At 34.9% G+C, this 22,180-nt stretch overlaps 3 protein-coding genes and 1 long non-coding RNA gene across 9 annotated transcripts; 3 read left to right on the top strand and 1 right to left on the bottom strand.

Moving 5' to 3' along the window:
- The first annotated feature begins 519 nt into the window (after positions 1–519).
- Positions 520–4,531, top strand: LOC146944434 (F-box/kelch-repeat protein At3g23880-like). Of its 5 annotated transcripts, none has more exons than XM_085742819.1 (3): positions 520–2,164; positions 3,247–3,549; positions 3,646–4,531. In XM_085742819.1, the coding sequence occupies exon 1, from the start codon at positions 534–536 to the stop codon at positions 1,725–1,727; it is 1,194 nt and encodes a 397-aa protein (XP_085598945.1). In that variant the 5' UTR covers positions 520–533; the 3' UTR covers positions 1,728–2,164; positions 3,247–3,549; positions 3,646–4,531. The 5 variants fall into 5 exon arrangements, with proteins under 5 accessions (XP_085598945.1, XP_085598944.1, XP_085598947.1 ...); XM_085742818.1 differs by having other exon boundaries at positions 2,828–3,549; XM_085742821.1 differs by having other exon boundaries at positions 520–3,549; positions 3,646–3,714; positions 3,825–4,531.
- A 510-nt stretch (positions 4,532–5,041) lies between these two features.
- Positions 5,042–7,442, bottom strand: LOC146944433 (uncharacterized). 2 transcript variants are annotated; one of them, XR_015025934.1, is made up of 4 exons: positions 6,343–7,442; positions 5,873–6,152; positions 5,706–5,792; positions 5,042–5,544 (listed from the first exon to the last, which is right to left on the bottom strand). It is a non-coding gene; the product is annotated as an uncharacterized LOC146944433 (long non-coding RNA). The 2 variants fall into 2 exon arrangements; XR_015025935.1 differs by having other exon boundaries at positions 6,338–6,600.
- Positions 5,203–7,744, top strand: LOC146944432 (F-box/kelch-repeat protein At3g23880-like). The gene is made up of 2 exons (XM_085742822.1): positions 5,203–5,517; positions 6,600–7,744. Exons 1-2 carry the CDS (start codon positions 5,203–5,205, stop codon positions 7,536–7,538), a joined length of 1,254 nt encoding a protein of 417 aa, XP_085598948.1. The 3' UTR covers positions 7,539–7,744.
- Positions 7,745–17,777: 10,033 nt separating this feature from the next.
- On the top strand, positions 17,778–21,634 carry LOC146944431 (F-box/kelch-repeat protein At3g23880-like). The gene has a single exon (XM_085742815.1). It carries the CDS (start codon positions 19,649–19,651, stop codon positions 20,804–20,806), a length of 1,158 nt encoding a protein of 385 aa, XP_085598941.1. The 5' UTR covers positions 17,778–19,648; the 3' UTR covers positions 20,807–21,634.
- The last annotated feature ends 546 nt before the right edge of the window (positions 21,635–22,180 follow it).

The raw sequence follows: 22,180 nt of genomic DNA, 5'->3' as shown, positions 1-22,180 counted from the left end.
GTGATACAACGGAGCCTGATGGATTCTGGTGGGAGGGGTCGATGGTGGCATTGGCATGGAGAGAATGTGTGTGTGTGTGTGTGTGTGTGTGTGAGAGAGAGAGAGAGAGAGAGAGAGAGAGAGAGAGAGAGATAAGTGTAATGAAATGAAGCTAGGTAGAAAAGAGAAGTGTCTTGGAAAATGAAAACGCGTGGATTGATAGAGACGACCAGGGTTTCAAGAATGAATTTGAAATTCAAATTTTAAGGATAGGGGGCGCCAAAAAATTAGTTTAAGTTAAGTGGGATTTGGGTTTAGATGTTAGCTAGGATTAGATATAAAAGAATACTCCTTATCTTATTTTTATTTTTTATTTTGATATTCTCTTTAAAATTAAGAAAGACATAAATACAACTTGTTGATGAAAAAAAAAAAAGATGAGTGGAAGCCTGGAAGGAGACATCCAAAATTCCACGTGTATCCCATCATTAGCTTTTAACTTTTAATAATATTTATTTGCCACTAACTAACCAGTAAACCAGTAACGCAAAAGAATGGCCGATGAAGGAATTAGCGTCGCTTCGTCCGATCCACCTCCGGATGAAACTGTATCATCATCTTCCTCCTCCATCCCTCCCGGAGATTCACTCCTCGAACCGCCACTTCCCAATCTTACATTCGACATCGTGGCAGAAATTCTTTCCAGGCTTCCAGTCAAATCCCTCATGCATCTCAAATCCGTCTGCAAATCCTGGAAATCTCTCATCTCAGATTCAAAGTTTGCCAAGAAACACTTCCGCGTGGCAACCACGCACTACCATATTGTCTCAGATAAAACCAAACCCTCACTCAAGTCTTACCCTCTCTCCTCCGTTTTCACAGAAATCACCCCTACCACCACTCCCATGCAGCTACAGTTCCCTCTAAACGATCAAGGTTGGGATCACATCATTGGCTCTTGCCACGGCATCCTCTGTTTCAGTCTTGTTCAAGGTCCTCCTCTTCTATGGAACCCTTCCATTCGGAAATTTACTAAATTGCCCTCTTTGGACTATCCAGAACGAATGGGGATTTGGACACTGTATGGCTTTGGATATGATCATGTAAGTGACACTTACAAGGTTGTTGTTGTTGATTGGTATATTGATGACAGTTCTCATAATAGGCTTGTCAAAAATCAAACTCTGGTTCATACTTCGGCTACTAACTCTTGGAGAAGGATTCAGAATTTTCCCTGTGCCCCTTTTGGTGCGGATGGTTCAGGAACAGTTGTCTGTGGAACTATTAATTGGTCCACATCTAAAGATTGGTCCAAAGATTGGTCGGACACTTCATTGTTTATTGTTTCTTTTGATTTGGAGAAGGAGTCATATCGGGAGCTATTGCTGCCACCTGATCATAGAGTGATAACCGTGGATAATTTTATCTTGGGAGTGTTCAGGGATTGCTTGTGCCTATTTTCTAATGATCGCACTTTTACAGATGTTTGGCTTATGAAGGAGTATGGAAATAATGATTCTTGGACTAAATTGTTCCGTGTTCCTCGCATGAAAGATCATCCTCGTTCTTGGACTTATGCTTGTCCACTTTATGTTTCGGAGGATGATCAAGTGCTACTTGATATGACGTCCGAGTTGGTTGTTTACAATTCTAGAGATGGTACTTTTAAGGATCTCGGTATTCAAAAGACATTTTATTGTTGGAATTCAAAAGTCTTCCAAGAGAGTTTAATATCACCTTGTCCTTGAATAGTATTAGTATGTATGTTAGATGATATGTTATGCCATTTGTGTATCAAGAATCCATCCATTGGATGCTTCCACTTCCTAATTGCAACTTTTATATTTACTACTCACTTCATGGGTTGTTGTTTAATCATTGGTCGGTGGAATTTGCAGCAAGAGAAATTGCTATATTAGCTGTAATTTATTTCTTAGTTGAAGTTTTTTGTTGGTTGTTTTAATGTGCATTTCATTATATGGCTACTGATTTGGTTTTCTTAAATTGGAATCAAGTGTTATGTTATGTCAAGTCTCTTGTATTGTATATTTATTAAAATTTCTGATGATGGCTACACAAATTTCATATTGTGTGCGGCTAATGACGATGTTGGTGATATTTTTATGCAAACAACATAGAATCATGGTTTTAGAGTCTTCGGTATCATTCCTCCACCATCCCAATGGTAATATGTTTCCTCCCTTTCTCGCTCACTAAATTTTTATGCTTTGTTATTATTTCATAATAGCTTTCTATGCATGGTATGGATTTAATTATTTATCAGGGCTTTTGTCCCAAATTTGAACCTTATTGTGGGAATTACTAGGTTCAATAGCTGAAACTGTATTTTTATTCACTTTGATCTTGTGAAATCATAGAAAATAGGGATCAGGTCCATGATGTGCAAAATGTGTCAACTTCTACTTGAATTAGTGGTGGTCGAGTTGTTTGTACTGATTATCATTTTTCAGTTCTGTTGAACTTATATAGGGTTTATTCAGGTTGGTTTCACTTGTTGGAGCTTTCCTCTTAAAATATATAGTTGCACTTGTAAGCAGTCTCTTGATTTGGAAAGTGCTCCTGGTCGCTAAAAATTAAGTTATATTTTGTTTGAAGTGGGAGTTTTCGAAGGGATAACAGTCATGGATCTTTTAATAGCAAGTATTACCTCATTTTATCTGCACATGGTTGCTCAAAGAAAGACATGTTTGTTTGGTCTTTGCTCTCTCTTTTTCGTTGTATCATCAACTATCCTTGCTCAAGCAATTTGATGTTTAAATTTATTTGATTAATATTAGCTTATTTCTGTTTGTTACATACAATGCTTGTGCCTGTTTCGTGGCTGCAGAAACTAGGAGATGAAGAAACACTAACTCTGCTGACCAGAGTTGTTTACTTGACTAACATCAGTAGCAATGATTGTTCGGTTTATCTTCTGATTCACTCACTATATTATTTTGATCATCAGGTTTTGGTTGTTTGTCTTTTCGTCTGATTTCATGATTTGGCGTATTTTTTCTTTCATGCTTAATGCTAATTTATGCTTCGAGCTAGCTTGTGCCTTCTCATATACAAGTCTTGAAAGTCAAAACTACTCATAGCTCGCTATTCGCTTACAATTGTTTTCATCTTGAAATGTTGTGTTAATTTGGGAAACTTCTCACATAATTGCTATTTTAGGATCAATTGGGGCAAGTTTATTTTCTATTGGCATTGTTATTCATAACATTAGGACTGGGTTCTGATGGTGTGTCTGTGCTTGTTCAGTCGAGAACTCCACCACCTGCGGTGAGAGATTACAAGAATATATTTACAAATACACTAATGGGCTTATGGGTTTAATACTTAGAACTCCAACACTCCCCTCGAGCTGGAACAATAAAGATTATATGCATTGAGGTTGTTACAAATAATCTCAATCTCACTGGCGTTGTTTCTCAAAGAAAGCATGTATCCGACATTCTCGAGGGAACTGGCATGTTAGACTGTAAAATTGCTGACTCTTCCATGAACTCCTCCCTGGACATGAGGACCCATTTACTGATCCAAGAAGGTACCGAAGACTCGTTGGTAAGCTAAATTATATCACTATCATCTGTTCAGAGATTTCATTTGTTGTTTCAATGTTGAGCCATTTTCTTCATTCTCTTTGTGATTGTCTAATAGGGACTTGGTTACTATGGGATGCCTAAGACCTGCATTGAGTAGTATAAAATGTTTGGTGGAGTATTTAAGGTATTGAAGCTTTTGTCCAGTTTCACCACTGTGGTACAATATATTTTTGTGTTTAATTGTTGATGATGCGGTAGCAACAAACAACATCTCAGACTCCACGTTTCAAATAGGCTTGCTGTGAAAGTCGCATTTTATGCGGCCACTAGAGATCATACAGATTGTAAAAGAAAAATGCAATATGGATTTGGCATCCAAAGTGAGGGTCTCTGAGAAGCCTGGTTGTCTCAACATCAGTACATTCTGATTTGGTTTCAATACCTTCCTCTGCTTCATCTTCGATTCAAGGGAGTTAAAACAATACTTTATTGTTGGGAGAACAAAACCACCTGCTGCCCCACCTTGTTGATGTTCACGTGGAGGCACTGTGTCAATGGGAGGTGGCCCAAGTAAGTGGTGGAGACCAAAGATACAAAAGAAAAGAGTATTGGTGCATGAGAAGAAAGAAGAAAATAACGGGAGCTACCAGATCCATGGAGAAGAGATGAAGATGTAAGGACATCTAAGCCATTTTTGCTAGGGATGTATTGGTGACCAGTACCTATCTTCCACGACCATTTAGGTTAATGGTTCAATTAAGAAGTTCACATAATAACACAGGAAACTTTCTCTTCACAGTCCTCCTGTAAGATGTGTTAAGATTATAAATACACATAAGAATTCTCTGTTAAACTATTATGTGTATATTTCTTTTTAAATTTTGTTCAGAATTATACTTCCGTTGTATCTTGTCCAGAGAGGGAAAGATAAACAATAGAATGAAAAAGAGAGAATGATGTGGTTGCACGACTTTGTGATAATAATCCATGTCTGAGATCAAGGTAATTGTAACCTCCAAGGATATGGAGTAAGGTCACATTTGGGGGAAAAGATTACACTAGATTTTGGTTTATGTGTAGTGAGGGTGGGTGGTTGGTTTATGTTTGTTGTAGCTTTCTATGCATAAATGAATAACTAGATTATAGCGGATGAACTTATAATGAATAACTAATAAGCTAGATTAAGATAAGCTAGCTAATTGAATTTGCAATGTTTGATAATAATTTTAGCGGTTAAAATAACTTATAAATATGAAATAACATAAAAAATTGAATATTTAATTAATATTTATATTTTTTTTTAATTAAGATTACGAGTAAAATTGAGATAAAAGCTATAAACTAGTTTAATAAACTCACTAAAAAACTCTATAAACTCACAAAATTAAACTATAAACTCATACAAAAGACACGGATACCAAACGAGTTTTTTTTTTTTTTTTTTTTTTGTGTCTAGCAAACGAGTCTTTTTTTATTCCTATAAACTTATAGCATAAGTTCAGAAAAATGCCTTGTAAAAACAGACCCCATAACTTCGATTTTAGTTTTAGGTGGTACAAAGGCAAAGTAAATTCATATCCAACCAATTCATTCTCTGATAAAACCAAGGAATTTTCAGATAAACTACTATTGTTAAGTACCTATAGCCCGTAGTTGCCACGCTCACTCACAAATGACGCAGAATAACAATAACGAAACCGATGACGGAAACGACACCGATACACTTACGGAGGAAACAACCGTCACCAAGAGGCATCGTTTGTACTCATCCACTGGAACTCTAACCCAAACATCACCTTCTTCCTCTATCACTCCCGGAGATTCCCTTCCAACACTTCCATTCGAGATCGTAGTAGAAATTCTCTCTAGACTCCCGGTCAAGCACCTCATTCAACTACAGTGTGTCTGTAAGTCATGGAAATCTCTTATCTCCGATTCCAATTTCGCCAAGAAGCACCTTCACGAATCAACCATGCGCCACCACCCAGTGGCGGAGCCAGGAATTTCATAGAGCCTGGGCGAAAAATATATGCAAAAAATTTTAAAAGAGAGGTTCGTCTAACCTTTAGTTGTTTACAAGAGTCAAAAACAGGCTGCAGAGTCACCAAGAAAGTGTATGATAAATCAAGCAGAGCTAAATTTGGGAGCCAATGCAGGGAACAGAGTCCATCTAACCTAATTGATGGGCATGGCATTAATATTAATGACTCAATTAGTGGACAGGCACGGGTTGTTGCAGACAAGCAGTCATCAGTGAGTTGCCTATAATTCAAAACAACAAACATCAGTCCATACTCCATACATAAGCAGGATAACCAAAAAACTAGAAGATAAAGAATCACCTGCAAAATGATGCATCCAGAGATGTCAAGATAGGACATTTAAGGGATACCAAATGTTTCTGACTTTTTTCTTAACTTGAGAACCATAAACATAATTTAATTGGAAAACAACATAATTTGCACACTAATCAAATCAAAATTGGATTATGGAAAAACAAATAAGCAAAGTTATTGAAATATTCATGAATTAAAAAAGCAAAAAACATCAAACCTGGAGATGCTAATGCTGATGAGAATTCACTGCAGCATTTTATCAAACACTTTGCGTGCATATATGAAACTGAAAAACAGCAACACGTAATTCCAACATGTGATCAAATTAGATTTTAAATTCACACACAGACAATATGAATCATAGAAACATCAATAAGTGAATAACTATAAATAGCTGATGTGAAAATAAACCTCCCAAATTCTAACATCAATAAGTGAATCACATAAACATCAAATTCGAACAACACCAACCTAACCTTAATTGTCCATGACTCACGCCCTAGCACAATGACAACGAATCAATTGATTTCTCGATCTTTGAGAACAAATCCACAAATAAAAATACGCAGAATCCTTCGAAGAACAGTAAAGCCTTCCTTGTAAGATTTATTGATTTGCCCAATTTGCCCAATTTTTTTCTTTTTGAAGTGTGTAAATTGGCCTATAGGTTGGACCTAATGTGAGGAAACTACGGATCAAGCCCGGGCGACCGCCCCGGATCGCCGGGCGCTAGATCCGCCACTGCCACCACCTCATCACCATCACTGTTCCTTCATTCGCCGCCACCGTCCTCACGACTTGTCCTCTCTCCTCATTCTTCGCTGAAGTACCTACCACCGCCACACATCTAGAATACCCTCTCAGCAATCGTAGCCGAAAATTTGATATCATCGTTGGGTCTTGCCACGGCATCCTCTGTTTTCGACTCGATTACTGTTTTGCTCTTATCTGGAACCCTTCCATAAGGAAACATGCGATACTGCCCTCTTTGGATAATCCAAGACCAGAGCGCAGTTACACAGTATATGGCTTTGGTTATGCTCATTTCGGTGACACTTATAAGGTTGTAGCCATTAATTGCTATGAATCCGATAGTGATGCCAGTTCTGAAAATAGGGTTTACAAAACTCAAGTTCATACATTCGGTACCAATTTTTGGAAAATGTTTCAGAATTTCCCTTATCATCTCCCTCGTCATGAATCGGGAAAATTCGTTAGTGGAACTGTTAACTGGTTGGCATCTAAAGATTCGTCAAATACTTCATGGGTTATTATTTCCCTTGATTTGGAGAAGGAATCTTATCAAGAACTGTCGCAGCCTGATTATGGGGCAGTAACTGTGGTTGCTGTAACCTTAGGGGTGTTGAGGGATTGCTTGTGCATTCTTCCTCATAGTGATACTTTTTCAGATGTTTGGCTTATGAAGGAGTATGGAAATAAAGATTCATGGACTAAATTGTTCCGTGTTCCTTACATGGTAAATGATGGGTTTTGTCCTACTATCAAGGCACTTTATGTTACCGAGGATGGCCAGGTGCTACTAGAGTATGATTCAAATTTGGTTGTCTACAATTCTAGAGATGGTATTTTTAAAACTCATGATATTCAAAACATCAATGGTTGGATGGTCCCTGAAGTCTATCAAGAGAGTTTGATATCACCTTGTTATTAATAGTAAAATGTATGTAGTAATGTAGATGTTATGTTATGCCACATGCGCATGAAGGTTTATGAAGAATCCATCTATTGGATTGGATTCTTCAACTCACTAACTGCAGCTTGTATGTTAATTTCCATTTGTGTTATGTACCTTATGTTTGCTGTTTACTTCATGGATTATTGTTCATTATTAGTCGATTGAATATGTTCCTTGAGAAATTGTTGTGTAAGGTTTAATTTATGATTAGTGGTTTGGTTTTCTAAGATTGGAATTATGTTCTATTCCCTTTGGTTGTCACTTGTGTGTATGTTAGAATGTTTGATGGTTGCTACACAAATTTTATTAATGTAATTGTATACTGCAAAACCGTGTGTTGCTGGGATTTCTGAAGCAAAGTGAAGTTTGTTTGTCTATAGTTATTGTGACATACTTCTGCCAAAAGCAAAGAATTGTGATTCTAGACTATTCTGCATCATTCCTTCACCATCCCAACGGTAATGTGTTTCTTCTCTTTTTCTCTCACTGAAATATTTCTGTTATTTTTCAATTATTTTATCATTATTTACCATGCTTAGGTGTGATTTCATTGTTCAATGGCTCTTCTGTTCCAAATTTGAACCCTATCCAAGGAAATGCTAGATTCTTTAGTCAATAGCCAACACTGCAATGGTGCTTTTCAACTCTGTAATTTTATTCAAATAAATATGTATGAATATATATTCACAATTTTTTTGCACCTGAAAAAAGGTTTATGGCTTCTGAAAATTGTGTTGACTGTGAGAGTTCTGTTGGCTCAATTTCTTAAATCTCTGGGCAACTTGAGTTTGTTTAGGTTAAACATATATAGAGTTTATTTAGGCTGGTTGCACTTGTTATAGCTTTGCTTAACATATATAGAGTTTATTTATGGCGTAATTTGATCCATGTAGCCGACCCCACTTAGTGAGATAAGGCTTGGTTGTTGTTGTTGTTGTTGTTGTTGCACTTTTTATAGCTTTTCTTAACATATAAGTGCACTTGTAAGTTGTATGTAGTCTCTTGATTGGAAAGTGATGCTGGTCCCCTTAAATGTAAATTTTATTTTGAATAAAAGGGAGCTGTTGAGGGGATAGGTGTTGTGGCTCTTTCCATACTAAGTGTTAACCTGACTAGTATTTTTAGAATGATTTGACTGAAATGTCAAAGCGCAGTAGGTTGTTGCTCATTCTATCCGCATCTATGGCTGTTCAAAGATAAACTTGTTTATTTGGTCCTTGCTCTCTCTTTTTTCGTAAAATTTTCAGCAGTACTTGGTCTCCATGTTAGATCTTCATACTTTTTTCTCAAACCCTTTGATATTTAATGTAGAATTTGTATTAATTATAGAGTTTAGAAGAATATATATACATTAGAATTCTAACAATCCCCTCAAACCAGAAGATATAGATTATATGCATATCCTTTCCTTTTTACAAATAAACTCAATCTTGCTGTGGTGTAGCAAAAAAAGTATAAAGTATGTATCAGACATTTTTGAGGGAACTAGCATGTTTGGCCGTAAAATTGTTGACTCTTCCATGGTCTTTGCTCTCTCTTTTTTCGTAAAATTTTCAGCAGTCCTTGGTCTCCATGTTAGATCCTCATACTTTTTTCTCAAACCCTTTGATATTTAATGTAGAATTTGTATTAATTATAGAATTTAGAAGAATATATATACATATACACTAATGGGCTTATGGAAACTATACTTAGAATTCTAACAATCCCCTCAAACCAGAAGATATAGATTATATGCATATCCTTTCCTTTTTACAAATAAACTCAATCTTGCTGTGGTGTAGCAAAAAAAAGTATAAAGCATGTATCAGACATTTTTGAGGGAACTAGCATGTTAGGCCGTAAAATTGTTGACTCTTCCATGGTCCTAATGTCAAACTCCTCCCTGGACAGAAGGGTCCATTTACTGATCCAAGAAGGCACCAAAGACTTGCTGGTAAGCTAAACAATTTTACTATCGTTCAGACATTTCATTTGTTGTTTCAATGGTGAGTCGATTCCTTCATTTTCGTTGTGATTGTCTAATAGGGACTGTTATGGGATGCGTAAGTCCCACATCAAGTAGTATAAAATGTTTGGTGGAGTCGTCAAAATGAGTATCAAAGCTTGTGTCCAGTTTCACAACTCTTGGTACAATATAATTTTCTCCAAGAAAGTCCTAATTTCTGCAGCCACTAGAGATCATGCAAGTGGTAAATAAACGCAATCTGGATTTGACATCCAAAGTGGGGGTCTTAGAGAAGCCTGGTTGTGTCCACACCAGTACATTATAATTGATTTCAATACCTTCACCTGCTTCATCTTCAACCCATGGGAGTTAAAACAGTTATTTATTGTTGTGAGAACAATGCCACTTGCTGCTCTGCCTAGAAAATATCCACTTGTGATGTTCTTTTATGCTACTTGATGAGAGTTGTCTCAAATAGAGGAGTATTTGTGCCGAGGAAGAAAAAGAGGAAAACAAAGGGAGCGGCCTCATTAGTGGAGAAGAGAGGGAAAGGTAAGGAATGTAGAGTCATAATACAAAAGATAGAGGCTTATAGCCGATTACTGTTTATGATGAAACACTCGGGCGTAATTTGATCCATGAAGCCGATCTCGGTTAATAGATAAGACTTGATTGTTGTTGAATTGGTGGACCAAGTCGTGGTTGTGGACCACCGAAAGAGTGGTCACCCGGAAAGCACCTTTTTTATTATGGGAACTTATCTTCCACGAGAACTTAGGCTAATTGTTTAATTAAGGAGAAATTTTAAATGATCAAGACTTGGATAAATTTAGTTATCGTTTTGGCTCACAAAAACATCGCAAGTGTTATGTGAAAAGTGTTAATGGGAAAATTCTATTATAGAAAACAGTTCTGAACACAATAAAAAATACAGTATAGTTTAATAGAAAATTGACATGTAGTTTTTAAATCAAACATATCTCGTAGAGGACTCGTTCGAACGAAAATTTTCATGTGCGCACCACGTCATATCACCAGATCTGCCGGCGGCGTACTTTTCTGGTGGCTGTGTGGTGTTCCTTTTCCAGTGGTTTATGTGGCGAGGGGTTTGGTTGGCTGTGTTTCGGCGACTGGTTTTTAGGAGCAGATTGCGGTGTTGACCCCATTTTCTCTCCGGCGGAAGATTTTCATATTGGTGTGCGTTTTTGTGGTGGTTCTCAGGGTTTTAGTGGGTGTTGGTGGCGGTGGATCTTGTGTAGGTGTGGGTGGTGGTTTGTGGCGGAAGTTTGGATCCGGATCTGCGACTGGTTTTTTCTTGCTTTAGGTTCAAGAGGTGTCACTTTTTTCCAATTCATTGTGTTGGGTGCCTCTATTAGTTGCTAGCTGATATGTACACTCGTAAAGGAAAGATTTGGATTGGAATTGTGATTTCAAACTTCAGAGAGACAAGCCCTTGGATTTGATATATTTGAGCATTTTTTTGGTCCATCACTACCATGACATTTGTTGGTTATGGTGTTCTTATTGCTGTCAACACCATGAAAATGATTTTCATTATTTTCTACATGCTCTTCAACCTCGGGTACAAATCGCTTTTGGCTTGGTTGTTGTTTACTCCGGCGACTGACGCCTTCTCCTTGTCACAGACGGTCGCCTTTTTACAATCTAGGTTGTGTCTTCCGCTTCAGACCAGCGTCGCTGCCCGTGTTTTGTTGTTGGATTTTGTCTTCCTCTAGATTTATGTTTGTGTTGTTGTCTGTTTCTTGGTGAGGATGTTTTGGCGGCGTAGTGAAGTAGTGACGGTGGTGGTGATGCGCGGTGGTGATGCAGTGGTGGTGGAGGTTATTCAGTTGTGGTGGGGGTGGTAGTGCGTGGTGGTGGTGAAGTGTGGTGGGGGTGATGATGTGTGGTGGTGGTTGGTGTTTTAAGTGAGGGGTGATTTCCTTTAGAAGCAACCTATGTTACACAGGTCATGTTCGTCGTCTCTAACTCTTGTTTGTGCTTTTTGGGTGGTTTAGGTTTTTACGGAGTTTGGAGGGTGCGTGTCACGTTGTGTTGAGCCTTTTCCTTTTGATTTGTTTGTTTGTTTAAACTTCGCATGCCATGTCTTTCGTCATACTTATTGTGTGCTGGTTTTCCGTGGGCCGGTTCATTTGGCTTCGAGATCGGGAGTCGGGGTCTAGCTGCAATCTTTGTTTGACTTGGTTTGGTTTTTCTCTGGTGTACCGAGGGCGAGGGCTGCCCTATTAATTTGGTACTATAGTCTGGTGGGCCGATCACTTTTGATTCGAGATCGGGAGTCAGTTCTTTGACTTAAATTGGTTTTTGGGCTTTGTGTTGTGCTCTTTCGGTGGATCGGAGGTCGCGAGGTTTGAGATAGTTGTATGATCCTTCGGTTAGGTGCTCTTCGAAATGTGGCTCAGCTTGGGTGTTGGGGTCTGGGAGTTTTATTTTGAGGGTGTTCTTTGTGGGTGAGTAGTGACGATGGACGGTGGTGGATACCGTGTTTACAGTGCATGTTTTTTTTTTTTGGAATCTGTTTTAGGTGGTGATGTGTTTTGGTGGGTTTATCTCCGGGGGTGTTTTTAGGTGGTTATGGTGTACCGTCTATATGCGGCACCATTTGTATCTTGTTTCGTCCGTACCTTGCGTCTTGCGGGGATGGCGTTTGATAATTTTTGCCGATTCAAAAAAAAAAAGGAGAAGTTCATATGACAACACGGAAATATTTTCGTTCGAACAAGTCCTCGACGAGATATGTTTGATTTAAAAAGTACATGTCAATTTTCTATTAAACTATACTGTATTTTTTATTGTGTTCAGAACAGTTTTCTATAATAGAATTTTCCCATTAACACCTTTCACATAACACTTGCGATGTTTTTGTGAGCCAAAACGATAACTAAATTTATCCAAGTCTTGATCATTTAAAATAACAAAGTTTATGCCATGTTGTTATAAACAAAAGAAATGATATTTTGACAACCACTTTTTGACAACTTTTGGACAACTTTCTCTCTCATACTCACATGATGTTGTTATTCTCTCTCTTCCTTTTTCTCTCTCCATTGTTTTTGACCAATAAGAAGTGAGAAAAACAAGGTTGTCAACAAAGTTGTCATCAAATGGATGTCAAAATATCATTACTCTATAAACAAAGCACATATCCATGCCATGATAGGATGTCGTAGGACAAATTTTTTTCTTCTCAATTTTGCTTTTGTCGTTTCCTCAATTGATAGAGACTTGATAGGATGTCGTAGGACAAATTTTTTTCTTCTCAATTTTGCTTTTGTCGTTTCCTCAATTGATAGAGACTTGAGTGATTCACTTCACACAAAGATAAAGAAGTGAATGGTAAAGAAATAATGATGTGGTTCAACGACTTTGTGATAAGAATGTTAAAAGTTAATTTATCAAAAGATAAAAGAAGGTTATGTTATTTTATTTTACATCTAAAAAAGTGAAGACATCTAAATATTGATGAATTATAATTCTATACCTGTATTTATATTTGCATTTTTGGAGTTCCACTTTGGTGACTTTGTCTCTATCACTCTTTTCTAACCAATCATTTTCACTAAATAAAATAATTTATTTAAATCATTTATCTATTAATTAAAATCACCAAAGTCGTCAAAATTAAAAGTTACTATAAGTATTTTCTCAATTCTGATATGTATGAGGCCAAATAATCATTAAACAATTTGTCTCTCACAACAATGTATATGTGATTTTTCAAAAATAAAGTTTTCAATATTTTTTATGTGGTGTTAATATTAACTTTTTTTTGTCCTAGATGAAGTGGTGATTCACTGAAATTAAACTCGCACACGACTTTTCTTTTGATTTGGAGACGGAGTTTTGGAGAGATATTGCAGCCTAATTATGGAGTGATGATGACTGCGTTTTCTCCAATCTTAAATGTGCTGATGGATTGTTTGTGCATACTTTGAAATAGTGATACTTTTGCATATGTTTGGCTTATGGAGTATGGAAATAAAGATTCTTGGACTAAATTGTTCCGTGTTCCTTATATGGGAGATGCTGACGTACAAGATCTTAACTTTTGTCCTTATAACAAAGCCCTTTATGTGTCTAACGATGAGCAACTGTTGCTGGGGTCCATGCACGAGTTGGTTGTTTACAATTATACAGATGGCACTTTTAAGGCTTTGGGAATTCAAGAGATCGATGGCCGGTTGTGTCCGGAAGTCTGTCATGAGAGTTTGATATCACCTTGTTCTTAATATTATGCCACTTCATGAGGTTTATCAAGAACCCTTTCATTGGATCTTCAACTCCCTTATTGCAACTTTTATGTTAGTTTCTGTTTGTGTTACTTTCATGTTTATAGGTTACTTCATGAATTATTGTTAACCTTGGGATAACAGCATGAGAAATTGTTATGTTAAAGGTAGGCGTAATTTATTTGTTAATTAGAGTTTTTCGTTGGTTCTTTTATCTGGCATCTCATTATATGGTTTGTGATTTTGTTATCTAAGATTGGAATTAAGTGTTAAGTCCAGTCTTTATGTTTGTTAAAATTTCAGCTGACTGCTACACAAGTTTCATAGCGTGTGGTTCTGACATAAAATTGAGTGGTATTCATATGCAAAAAGTCACTTTAATCTTATGAAATTATAGAAAATAGGAATCAGGTCCATTGCTTCTGCAAATTGTATCAATTACTACTTGAATTAGTAGTGGTTGATTATTATTTTTTAGTCCTGTTTGCTCAATTCCTCAAATCTCTAGACTACTAATTGAGTTTGTTGAGGATTAACTGATATAAAATTTATCTAGGTTGGTTGCACTTGATGTAAGCAGTGTCTTGATTTAGAATGTGTTCTGGTTTGGATATAAAGGGAGTTGTCGGGAGGGGATAACTGTCATGGCTCTTTTAATAATAGAAGTGTTATTTTGACCAATATTTTTAAGAGGATTTTACTGAAATTTCCAAGTCTAAACCATCTATAGTTTGTTGCCTCATTCTATCTTGCTCTCTCTTTTTTCATTGATCTCTTTATTAGTTCCCCTTCCCCCTATACATTGTTCTTCTAAAAAAAATTGATGTTTAAATTTATTTGATTTTTAATCGTACATCTTAAAATCAAATTTATTTCCTAGTGTTAGATACAATAGTTATACCTGTTTCTTAGCTACATAGACTACACTTTTAGTTTTGGACACGAATAGTTAAATGTTGTGTGCTGAATTTGGATTGCTGATAGAAAACACATTCTATCATAAGCTTATTTTCTTGAGATCTGGGCTTTTCTATGAATAAAATTTGGATGATATTTCCTTAAGATTGGATACATGTTTAGCTCTATGCTTGCAGAATTCCATCCAGGGGGGTTATTTATTTATATTGGTGTTAAAACCTACCCTCGTTCAATCTTTTTTAGACCTTTTTATAGTAGAAAGTAGAAATCTTCCCCTTGAAGCATTTCATACTTGAGGGATTTTAATATTCTGTTTCCTATCAGTTCTTTAGTCCCTACTTTTTCTTTAGTTAATTTGCATTAGAATATGAGGGTATGCCATTTCTAACCCAATTATTCAGTTTGTATATGTACTCTATCCTGCATATGTAAACTTAACTAAACCTTCTATGTTTTAAAGGCCATGTATATAGCAGCATAATAACCTCTGATCAAAGATTGACTTAAGTTGAGGCTCATTTTTTGGATGAAATAGATGCAGGGAGGGTTCAGGAAGAATGCTTCTTAAGTAAAAACCGATAATTTCTTACGTAAAAACTGATAATTTGTGTCTCATAGTATTCAAGGAATGGAGTTTTCTTTACCTTATTTCTTGGAAATTAGTTTGTTTCTTCATAAAGTGTGATCTCAATATTTAAATGTTTGGCTATCTTTAGAAAGTCTGGTTTTCCACAGACACTACAAATCATATAGATGGTAAAAAGCAAATATGGATTTGGCATCCAAATTTTTGTCTCATAGAAGCTCGCTTGTGTTCATAATTCTAAGTTTTATTTTATCCTCTTCCCCTGCCTCGTTCTCAAACCAAGAGAATTTGAGCAATTCTCTTTATTTTGACATTCTATTGATTGCAACAATTGATGTAGGACCTGGAACTCCAATATTTTGATTATTTTTCTTGTCTAAATACAATTACATTATGTCGTTCCAAGTTCTCCATTTCTGTAAGATAAGATATGCTAGCTTGCCTTCAGAGACAGGGAATCACAATAAGCATTATATCTCCCTATAGCTAAAACATGAGACCAAACTAAGCTTAGTTAGTTAATATGATAGATAGTCTAAGATCTACAGATGTAATTTTTTTTCTCAGCATCTCACCATGCAAAATTTTGATAAATTAAACTGATAATTTGTAGTTCTTTTTACAACATTTAAGCAAATTTAAATGAAAATGATAAGTCATTTATGTATTATATAACTAATCAATTATCTTAGAAATCAAAGAGTGGAATTTTTTTTCCATGTTCTGGACCACCAGCAAAATGGTCCACCGTGTAAAGGACGTTCTTTTACTTTTTTAGTATAGGAACTTATTCTTTATAATAGTTTGATTATTGCTCTTCTTCATTTTAAAATTACATTCACTTAATCTTCTTTTTAAAATTACATTCACTTAATTCAGCGTTGGTATTTTTTAGTGTGGATTAACTCACGCTGACACTTTTTAAATCCGTTGAATCGGCTTAAAAATATGAAAGAAGAAGAAAAAAAAATCACGAGTCTTCCTTTGACAATTGTTACGATTAAGAAAGTACATAACAATTTCTTATTAAACTATGTTGTATTTTTTATTGTGTTCAGAACAGTTATCTAGAGTGGAATATTCCCATTAGCATTGTTAACAGAACACTTGTTATGTTTTCGTAAGCCATTATGATAAACAAAATGTATCGTATCTCAAATTGGATTTCACTTAGTGTCATTAGTCTTCTTTGTTTTTAATGTATTTTAGATCCAAGAGAAAACGAGGATAGTAGTGATTAAGATAAATTATTTAAATAAAAGTGAATGGTTATATTTAATAAGAGATAAGATCAAAGACATCAAACACACCATATGAACAATAACCGGGTGAAATCCATCTCAAATCATGATCAACTTTTTGTATCATTCACTAGAATGACAAATTTTATCCGTCCTTCCAACCGAAAAAGTCTCTAAAAAAAATCTCAAATAAATCAATTTTTTTTTTTAGCTTGATAAAAGTTATTCAATTATACATTAACAAACACTTGACAATTCTAAAAGACATAAAAACATCCAAAAACACAGAGTAAATATTATAATTCACTTTCATATGAATATATTTGAACATAAATTATTTATCTTTAACTCATTTTTAGACAGAATCAAATTACTCAATATTTTTATCATCGCAAAACTAAATAATATACAAAGAATGATGTGATCGCAAGCAAGACTTTGTGATAGGATTTTTTTTTTTTTTAAGGGAGACTTTGTGATAAGAATGTTAAAGCTAATCTTATCACATTTATAAGATACATTTTGTGGATGAAGATGAACCTAACCTCAGCATAGTGAGTGAGTGGCAGAGGTACACTCATTCACCGCCAATCAAAGATTAAAGCTACAAATTTATAGGGAAACAAAATATGAGCAATTGAGGTAGTGATCATATAATAATATAATAATATGAGGTCATTGTGGGATATCCCTTCAAGAAAATGATGTTGTTGATGAGGTGCGTATGCAATTGCTACAACTTGTAGCCTTGTTTGTAAGTCATTGCAATCCTTTAATTGATTGCTTCATCAAGAAGAATCTGTGTGTGTCGACATCAAGTTAAATGAACATGCGAGGCTGAAAGCGACAATTATTATGGTGTTACATATTTTGTATCTTCAATCTTCATACGTACGGTCCGATAAAAGACAATTTTATTTTATGTTAGTTACTCTTATTTAAATATATCCTTCCCATGTTGATTACCTTATCAATTTCAGTTATTATGTTTGGGAATAGGAATCTTGTTCCCTAGATCCATGCATTTACCATGTCAGTGATAATTGGATTGAGATCGGCGATGTATTGTTGAAAATTGCTATTGACACATTTGGTTTGGCTGAGAAAGACATATAAAAGACGAAAATACCCTTCGGTAGTTAAGTGCCGAGGAAAAAATAAAACCGGCTGCAGTTAACTACCGAGGAAATCCTCGGCACTTAACTACCGAGGAAAACCTTAACATAAATAGAAGCAGAAACTCAGTTTTCTAGTTTCCTTCAATTGTTCAAAAAACTTCCAAAACCATCCAACTCCTTCAATTTCGATTTTTGAGCAAAATCAAGTGCATCATCTCCATTTAATCACAAGTAAGTATTTTGACTCATTTTTAATCATAATGTTAGTTTGTGTAGGTTTTTTTTAAAAAATTGGTAGTTTGCATGTGGTTAGGGTTGATGTTGGAATTGAAATTTTGATGATTGCATGTAGTTTGTAATTGAATGCAGTTGCTTTAATTGATGTTTGAATGATGTTAGAGTATAATGTGGTTTTGAATGGTGTCAAATGAACACATTTTTAGTATGTTTGGTACTTTGCACACAAAGTGTTTGATAAAATGCCTCAATGACAATTTTATTGATTATTTAGTTAGTTTATGTTATGAGAATCATATTGAATGATGTTTAGGTTATGATGGAAATGTTGCACACAAATTATATTGAAATGATGATGAGGCCTATATTATCCCTTCATGTTTTTTTGTAACTAAATGAATTCTTGTCGGTATATAAGTTCTAAAAGCTGCCTATATTATCCCTTCATGTTTTTTTTAACTAAATGAATTCTTGTCGGTATATAAGTTCTAAAAGCTAAAAGTTCTAGAAACATTCCCATAGTGGTTTTAACAAAATTAGCGAGATGAGATAAAGTAAAATAGTTTCTAGAACCGTCGCAAAGGAACACCGTGACACAACATAATTTTTGTGACCATTTCATACTGCTGCAAACACTAAATAGAGGTGGTTAAAACCGCCGTGGCTTTAATTTAACTTATAACCGCCGCAAATTGTTTTTTCCTTGTAGTGTTCTTTATGTTGCATAGAATCATAGTCGTGATGGAATAGCATTTTTTTACCAAATTAATTAATGGAATCGCATAATACTTCATTATTTTGATACTTTATAAACTAATAGAATAAAATGGAAAATGATAGCATCTTTACTAGTACAATGAAAAACATCTTGAATAGAATGCGGCATTTGTTTGATTTTTCTTCATTCTGTTTCATTTTGCTCTACTTTATTCTATTACATATCAATTAGTAGACATACTAAGATTACTCTCACCAAAATTACATTCATGGATTATTTATGCATAAATCTTTATTACAAGTTGATAGTAAAATAAGATGATTGACACACACATATAGTTGAACTTTCCACTTACATCATTATCATTATATGACCAATCTAATTTTTTTAGTAACTAAATGAGTTGAGTTTGTTTTGGTTAAAAAAAAATTGTATATGTATCAATTATCTTATGACTATTAAATACTAAATATGAGTATCTTTTAAGTTAAATATAAAAATTGAATCGTCATGTTGCAAGAGTTTAATCTCTTTCATTAAAGTCAACCTTTTTGGTTAAATGAATTATAGGTTAAAGTAAAGTGTATAAAAAAGACAAATTAGAAAAAAAAACCCAAAAAGTATTTACACAAGTTGAATATTTTATTGAATCAAAAAGCAAAGTTGAATAGTAATATCTTTTGTTTCAAAAAACAAAAGATTGAAAAAAAATATCTCAAGTAAAAACAAGCTTTGTGGGTTGATTGGATGATGATGTTTTGTTTTTTGACAATAGTGTTGTATCATATGATGTTAGATTCTTTATTTCGTTTTCTTCCTCTTCTTTAATCTTACTCACACGCTAGTGTCTGTAACTGCAACGTGTCATTTTACCATGTCTCGAACATTCACAATTTTCATTTCATTTTTATCTTAAGACTATTTCAATTCAATCATAGACCATATGAAATGAAACCATATCAATCTATTTTTCATCATCTTCATTACTATATATATCATTCATCAACCACCACATGAAATGAACCTTGAGACACTCACACTCTCACTCTCTTCATTCATGTCATCATCACATGAACCAAAAAACCATCACCGCCATCACATATGAAATGATGAATCAAAACAGCAACATGATTCTTCCATTACCCTTTCTTCCTGAAGAACTCATTCTTGAAATCCTCACAAAACTTCCAATAAAATCTCTATTACGTTTCAGGTGTGTATGCAAATCATGGTTACAAATAATTTCCAATCCTTACTTCATAAAAAAACAACTTCACTTTTCAACACAAAACACTCACTTCACAGCCAACCATAGAATCATATTGAGTGCTACCACAGCTGAATTTCACCTGAAATCTTGTTCTGTAACTTCCCTTTTCAATAGCCCATCAACAATTTCTCAGGACCTTAACTACCCTGTTAAGAACAAGTTTCGCCATGATGGTATTGTTGGTTCTTGTAATGGATTACTTTGTTTTGCTATAAAAGGTGATTGTGTTCTTTTGTGGAACCCTTCAATAAGGGTTTCTAAAAAGTCACCACCTTTAGGGAATAATTGGAGACCCGGTTGTTTCACTTGTATTGGTCTTGGTTTTGATCATGTGAATGAGGATTACAAAGTTGTTGCTGTTTTTTGTGATCCTAATGAGTTTTTCAGTGAATCTAAAGTTAAGGTTTATAGTATGGCTACTAATACTTGGAGGAAGATTCATGATTTTCCTCATGGTGTTTCACCTTATCAAAATTCATCTGGGAAATTTGTAAGTGGTACACTTAATTGGGCTTCTAATTACTCAATTGGTTCAAGTTCTTTTTGGACCATTGTTTCTTTGGATTTGGAGAAGGAAACTTATAGGGAAGTGCTTCCACCTGATTATGAAAAGGAAGAGTGTTCAACTCCTAGTTTGAGTGTGCTAAAGGGTTGTCTTTGCATGAATTATGATTACAAAAAGACTGATTTTGTTGTTTGGTTGATGAAGGATTATGGTGTGAGAGAGTCTTGGATTAAATTGTTGACAATTCCTTATTTGCCAAATCCTGAAGATTTCTCATACTCAGGGCCTTATTGTATTTCAGAGAATGGTGAAGTGTTGTTGATGTTTGAGTTTGACTTGGTTTTGTATGATCCAAGAGATCATTCATTTAGGTATCCTAGGATTGAAGGTGGGAAGGGTTGGTTTGATGCAGAGGTTTATGTTGAAAGTTTGGTTTCACCAATGAAGGATTGAGGTTGATGTGCTTGATATGCAACTGAAGTGTAAGGAAGAATAAAATGATGTGAAATCCTTATGGTTTTTATTTCTGTTCATGTATTATGCTATTATTATATGTATAATAATATGTATGTGGAGAACTGGGAGGCAAAGCAGTGTATATAGGTGTTGTTAGTATTTGATGAAGCTCAGTTGTGTGTTGGGTTATGGTATGCACACATGGATGATATAAGATAAAAAATACAGTTTCATCTATTTCTTGATATGTGGGATGATTATGTTGTTGTGATTATTTTGTGTAAATCGAGTATGTTGCGCATAAATGTGGAGACTAATTTTTCGAGCTGAAAAGACCACAATAGATGTCAAAGTCTTCCGCAAGTTTAATGTTGGTGCTTTCTAAACAAGATTCAAACCAAGATGTGCGCAAATACTAAACTAGTTTCTGGAGCAGATAAAAATCACAATGAATGTCAAGAGTTTTAATGTTGGTGCTTTCTGTAGACATTTCGGAACCGTGGACTCAAATACTGAGATAAAATTCTCGAATCAAGTAAGATCGCTATGGATATCAAAGTTTAAGTGTTTTAACGTTGGTCAAGAGCTTTAATGTTGGTGCTTTCTCACAACTCAAATCTGAAATATTATTTGTCAAATCTAGTAAAGATTTTGTGCAAGATCAAGATTGAATAGTCATGATAAAAAAAAATGAAAATAGATATGCAAAATTCTTCCACGTGTTTTATATGTGGTAGAACGTTCTTAGAATATATTGGTAGAAGTATATGATTTCTTGTATTATTGTAACTAAGCATATTTTTAACTACTAGTCTTCGATTCCAATGCATTTCTGAAAGAAGAATATGGACTTTTCTCAAGTTGAACTCAAGTGGAAAAGATAAGTAACTAACTGCTTTTGAGAAACAGGGCATATTCTGTTGGTAAAGGATAAAAGTAGGGAACTTTCACATCCCTATGCAACTATATACCTGCATTGTCTATATAACAAAGAACAATGCTGAAGCCAAGAACGGAATAAAGTAAAAAGCTCGAGAATCTGGTTCTCTAGCACAAAACTGAAAGAAGATTAGTGGCATGGTCAGTAGATATGAAAAACAGAAACGAGCAGAATATAACTACAAAATTCATAAAATATAGAATAAAGTAAAAAAGTACTACAGTTTTTATTTTTATCATATGTATATTTGGATACAAATAATTGTGATTTGGGTAAAAAAAAAAGGGGGTTAATATTTAGATGCTTGATAACATTAAATTAAAATTGATTTTGCCTCTGTTTGAGCCCACATTAAACTATAAGCTCTAATTTGTACTTTCCAAAGTGAGAAGATAGTGGGAAGTGGTTTCTCCATGCAAACAAACAAACAC

Source organism: Medicago sativa, chromosome 2 (assembly GCF_051527215.1).
Source record: "Medicago sativa cultivar Bolivia chromosome 2, Bolivia_mono, whole genome shotgun sequence".
Taxonomy (NCBI): Eukaryota; Viridiplantae; Streptophyta; class Magnoliopsida; order Fabales; family Fabaceae; genus Medicago; species Medicago sativa.
The sequence above is the reverse complement of the archived record's forward strand: the minus strand, read 5'-3'. Positions and strand labels throughout refer to the sequence as shown.